Genomic DNA, 5,758 nt, shown 5'->3' on the forward strand with positions numbered 1-5,758 from the left:
TATGTAAGTGGACTTTTGAGCTGTTGAGGGCATCTCCAACGCCGACCCGCAAACTTTCCGCAACCGTCTGAAATACGCGGTCCGAACCGATTCCAAGCCCGCTTCTGACCACTCTGACCCACCAAAAAAACCTCCCTCCTACACGCGTTTTCGGCCAGCACGCTTCAGAGCATCAGCGCCCACGTTCATGCCCGGGCAGAGCGGACGCGGCCGCTCACTGGCACCGACATTGAAGCGGTGCGGCCCTCTCCGCACCACTCCCCACCAAGGATGTCGCCCCCTCAAAGCTCTCTCGGACAGGATGACGTCGGAGCAGAAGAAGGCCATGGCTACCATTGCTGCAGACTGGCAGGCCGGCAGCCAGCCGAAGGACGTTCAAATGGAGGACGCCTCCGACGAAGAGTCAACGCCACCCTCCTTCTCCGCTCCACTCTCGCCGGTGCATTGCACCATGACCATCGGCGAGGACCGTGCCCATTATATGGACATGGCGCGAAAGGAGCGAGAGGAGCAGTTCCGGAGGTGCAGGCTGACGCCAACTAGAACCACAACCTCCTCCAGGAGCATCTGCAGATGAAGGAGTGGGACGCGGACCCGGTTGAGCAAGAGGCGTTGCTCGAGTCCTACCGCTCCGCCCCCAAGATCCGCCTCGCCTGCTGGTTGTACCGACAACAGGTGGAGAAGGTGGCGGCCGCCGGCAAGGAGCGCGACGACAAGTCAAGTGAGGCGTTGTTCAGCGACACGACGAGGAGGAGGTCGCGCCCTGGCGCCACGAGCACGAAGAAGTCGGTACGTCCACGGGCGCTGCCAGGAGCGAGGAAGAGTAGTGCACGGTAGGTCGCCGCCGCTCGTGTCCCAGGAAGGCCACTGCTCCTCCCCTTCCGTGGACGCCAAGCTTGGTGGGCTGAGCATCTTGGCTGATTAATCGCTTGGCGGCGACGTCGCGGAGGACAACTTCAGTTCCCGGGGCTCCGAAGGCGGAGCTAGAAAGCTCTGAGGCGGAACTGCAGATGGTGAAGTTTTAGTTCTCGGGGCTGATGGCCGGATACGGGGACCGGACACTGGCAAACATTTAGATTAGGTATTAATTATACTCCAGAGACCGCCTATGACCGTTTTGATGTATTTGTAATAAAATCAGTAATGTTTATATGAAATTCAATATGTTTATTAAAATCCAGCCATGTTTATATAAAATTTCGAACTTGTTTGAACGAATTTCGTCGGGTTGATTCGAGTTGTTGTGAAAATATATGCTTTACGGTTGGATTGTTGTTTTTCACATCCGTGTCTGCGGACAGATGTGAAAGGCTTTTTTTACGGGTTATCATTGAAGATGTCCTAACTAAGACAGAGAGGGGTCGATACACTCACATGCACTTCATGGAAGGCGAGGCGAGGCGACGAGGGGAGGAGAAGTGCATGGGTGAGAGCCAGCCAGCGTACGTGTGGGCGTACACGGATGCGCGTACGCGCGAGCGTGAAATCGAGAGAAAGCAGCTGGCCCTGCAAGTACGCGCTCTCCTCGGCTCGACACGCCCTTTATCACATCGTCCTTTGCTGCTTTGCGTGGAGGCGGGCTATGGACCGCACTCACTGTCTACTCGCCTAGATGGTGGTGGATTGATACTGACGCTGTCCCTTTTTTTTTGGGCCGAAGATGTTGTGCGGACGATGCAGTACGCCCTTTTCATGCATCTTGTTAGGACAACTCTAACGCGGTTTATCAAAATGGACCTCACTAAATGTCCGTTGTTCGTGGACAACGATACAGGTGGAGACCGTCCAACCAGAGGCACCAAAAGCCCGTCCCATTTCGAACGGTACTTAAAAAATAGATGAAATTCATGCTAATCGGACGGTATTTGTTAAGTTTTGATGCACACCAATCAAAATGGAATGAAAAATTTAAATTCATCATACTTCATAATTATAGAGCTCTCCCATACACTTGAAGTGTTCAATTTTGAATCTGATTTTCGATTTTGGCCGGTTAGCGGTTTCTCAAGGAGTTATTCGTTTTGACCGGGTCAATGATTTCTTAAGGAATTCTCTATTCTAATCGGGTTTAAGGTGTTCTCTCATTTGATTGAGGTGTCCTACTCTGGATTTGGTTTATAATTTTGACAGAGTCAACGATTTCTGAAATTAATCAGCAGCAACTAGTCTATAAAAATATGTCAATCCCACACACCCTCCCAGCACCTGGCAGAGAAGAAGCGCCAACATGCGACACTGTAAAACCAGTATAGTACAAGCGTCCACTAGTGCAAAACACCCTTCCCACGCATGTGGGTTGATTAGCAGAAAATACAAGATCACATATACATGAATAGCTCATCAAAACAGCGCACTATATAAAAAAGAAATAGTCCATCATCACCCTCACAGACCAAACCAAATAACAAAAGTCCAACAACACCAATGGCGTAGCAAAGCACAACAAATCTTTCTAGTTTTATCTAAACCCAAACTAAACTAAGCAAGGGACAAGATGGTGGCCTTGTAGGCATGGCCTCCGAGGCGACCGACAGACCATCATCATCAGCGTCTTCACCATCGTCCTTCAATGGGACGGAAGGCCCACCAGGCATCAGATTTTTAGGCATCGCAAATTAAGCATTTTTCATGACAAATTATGTTTTTCGAGCGTGGCAAATTTAGTTGGCAAGCATGGCAAATCCGTCCAAGTTTATTGTTTTCTTAGAAAATCGTCATGCTCGCCAACTAAATTTGCCATCCTTACGTCAATATAAACTGCCATGACAAACATTTTATTTCCCATGTGTATTAATCTTATGTCTGATTTTTAGCATTTCCAAAAATATATTCTTGTGTGTGTAAGAATACTAATTTGGTATTGTAATTGTTGATAGTTTATCATATAAAAATCGGTCAAACTTTGCATCATTTGATTTCGGACAAAACTCACTTCCCTTTTCCAAGCACGGAGGCAACACCAAGCAAAACGGTTATGTGTTTTTCCTCCTAGAAGTGTTATCCCTTATTATTGTGTGGTAACCATAGCTCCACATTGCTATGAACGCACCATGGAAGCTTTCATTAACAGAATGATGTAGTAAAAGCCACGTGGTATGAACGCACAACTCCTCCCAGCCTCCAAAGTTGAAAATAGTGCACACAATTTTTTCCTATGTTGCAAGTAGACAACCATCTTGTCTGTCCTTTCACAAATATATGCTATTCAAATCCTAGATGTTGCAAATATTTCCTTGCAAGATTGCGATCTAAGCACTGCAATATGACTAGAGAGCAAGAAGTATTACTCTATGAAAGGAAAATACCAGCTCAAATTTCCTTCAGTTTGGAAACATCACCCCCACTGAAGGAGTACCTAATTCCAGGCAGCCAAACAAAACGACCGTTCAGGAAAGAAACGGAAAACCTTGTGCGCCTGTGCTTGGATCCGGACGAGACTTGCCTGCTCCCTCCCCGTGCTTCCATCTGTGCTCCCGCGTACTTGGCTTGATTTGATTGGAAGAAAATAAGGTCCGGCCCCATCCCCTGAAAATTAGGGGGGGAGATGATTAGATTAGAAAAGAAAAAGAGAAAATAACAGTCATAGGATAAAGTGGGAGCACGGATGGGAGTATGGGATCCTACCTTCCCTGTCCGTGAACGCCGCGCCATGCCCTACCTCGGAACGGCAACCCTGGGCGGAGGGCCCGAGCGCCGCGTCCACAGCCACACCCACGCCCAGCTAATCTGGTGCTGGTCCATAGCCCATGCTCCACCCATGTTACCTACTCGTCCGCTCGCAACAGCCATACGGCAGCAGCAATAACTCCATCGGCCCCAGCCGCTCGCCGCCTATTAATACCCCGGATGCGCAGCTTCATGGCCGCAAACCAACAGCTGCTACTCCAGCATCCACCCATCCATCTCTCATCTTCTTCTTCTTGCGACCAAACGAGCGTCTAGTTAGCTAAAGATTCGAACGATGGCCGTTCTTGTGGCGAGGCAGGGGCGCGAGCTGCAGCGGTACAGCGCGAGCACCGGCGGGCGCATCGTGGTGGGGTGCATCCCGTACCGGATGCGCGACGGCGGCGACAGCGACGGCGAGGGCGAGCTGGAGGTGCTGGTCATCAGCTCGCAGAAGGGGCACGGCATGATGTTTCCCAAGGGCGGGTGGGAGCTGGACGAGTCCATGGACGACGCGGCACGGCGCGAGGCCCTCGAGGAGGCCGGCGTCCGCGGGGAGATGGGCAAGGTGCTCGGCTGCTGGCACTACCAGAGCCGCCGCTACCAGACCACCTACGAGGGCATCATGTACCCGCTCCGCGTCACCGACGAGCTCCAGCAGTGGCCCGAGATGGCGTCCCGCAAGCGCACCTGGGTGAGTACAGCTTCTTGCTTCTTCAATCTAGCTGCTGCGAAGTCAAATTAGGAGCCAAGAACATGCCTTCTAAACGTGTGCTTTCCGATTTGTTTGAACAGGCAACTGTGCAGCAGGTCATGGAGGGATGCCAGCACTGCTGGATGCGGGAGGCGCTCGAGGAGCTCGTCGCCCGGCACGCCAAGCCGCAGTCCGCCCTGTGAGCAGCCAAGCGGGCTGGCGGGGTGACTGGAGCTCGAGCGCGCGCGACTCTCGCGAGAAGAGGCCGGGAGCGAGCACCAACGTCCGTCCGTCGTCCTCGTCGTCTCTCTCTCTTCTTTCCTCGGTGCAGCGGCAGGCCTGCCGGCGTGTCCGGTGTCGTACGACGACCGGACCGGAGCATATATTTGGCCGCCCTTGCCGGAGAGACGGACTGGGATCCACGATGGCACGCGCGCGTCGACGCTTTCCTGAGGCGCAGAGTCGTCGTCGTCGTCGTCGCGGCAAATAATGGGGACGAACTTAGAAATGTGTGAGGTAGAGATCGAAAGCGAACGGGGCAGGAAAACTTGTCAAAAACACTGCCGAACGAACATGCTCACGATTCTTTCCTTAGGCTCTGGGAGTAAAAGATCAAATTGTAAATTAATTCTAGTGAAACCGCTTCTTGGTGGCACGATCGATCAATCAAACGAGTACTGCTACTACTACTACTATTCTACCACCACAAAGGAAAAATCTACCGCTGTATGTGTTTCATCAGAAAAAAAGTTGCGCACGCCATTAGATAAGACTTGCTCTAGGACAGCAACATCTGGAGCACACGCTATTTCTTCTCCGCGTGTTCTCGGCCGTTCTCGGCTGGCCGGAGCATCTGTCGTGTCCTGCTGCGAGGTTCCTATTCCCTTGCATTATCACCGCAACCGAGAAAGCATAGCATTGATTCTGTTCCGCTGGCGCGGCAGCTACTACCGAGTGGAGTACGTGGTGGACGGAAGGAAGCTGCTACAGCCTACAGGCAGCGAGTGTTGGAGATGCTCGCACGTCCAAGGGATCGAATCCCCACCCGTTTTAAGATACGGCTCCGCCAGCAGCATCCCTTTACGGCTGGACCGCTCTCCCTGGAGAAGCGATGATACACGTATGTGGTACGTGGAGAGGATCCATCCGGCCTGGTGTGTGCGAAAACATGACACGCCGAAATGAAGTTTTGCAATCACTGCCTATGCCTGTCACGTAGATGTAGGGTGTCGTGCCGTGCCGTTTTCTCTGGAGCCTGGGCCTGCCGTGGAGCGCAGATAAGAAGAGCTGACGTGGAAATGCGGGAGGCCATGCCCCATGTGATGTGCCTTGCCCCCATTAAAATTTCCTTTGCTTCAATCAGTACGAAACGAAATTTTGTGGGAGCGCTACGCTACACAC

General features: G+C 52.0%; 1 protein-coding gene across 1 annotated transcript; it reads left to right on the forward strand.

Annotated features, from left to right (window-relative positions):
* Positions 1–3,844: 3,844 nt before the first annotated feature.
* Positions 3,845–5,052, forward strand: LOC119323506 (nudix hydrolase 17, mitochondrial-like). Its single transcript, XM_037597181.1, has 2 exons — positions 3,845–4,357; positions 4,459–5,052. The coding sequence occupies exons 1-2, from the start codon at positions 3,962–3,964 to the stop codon at positions 4,558–4,560; spliced, it is 498 nt and encodes a 165-aa protein (XP_037453078.1). The 5' UTR covers positions 3,845–3,961; the 3' UTR covers positions 4,561–5,052.
* Positions 5,053–5,758: the final 706 nt, after the last annotated feature.

This window comes from Triticum dicoccoides, chromosome 6B (genome assembly GCF_002162155.2).
Source record: "Triticum dicoccoides isolate Atlit2015 ecotype Zavitan chromosome 6B, WEW_v2.0, whole genome shotgun sequence".
NCBI lineage: Eukaryota > Viridiplantae > Streptophyta > Magnoliopsida > Poales > Poaceae > Triticum > Triticum dicoccoides.

What these genes read in the sequence shown, in the direction of transcription:
- LOC119323506 (XM_037597181.1), top strand. Translation starts at nt 3,962, where the DNA reads ATGGCCGTTCTTGTGGCGAGGCAGGGGCGCGAGCTGCAGCGGTACAGC. An exon ending in CGTCCCGCAAGCGCACCTGG is followed by an intron (nt 4,358 to 4,458) that starts GTGAGTACAGCT and finishes TTGTTTGAACAG; the next exon opens with GCAACTGTGCAGCAGGTCAT.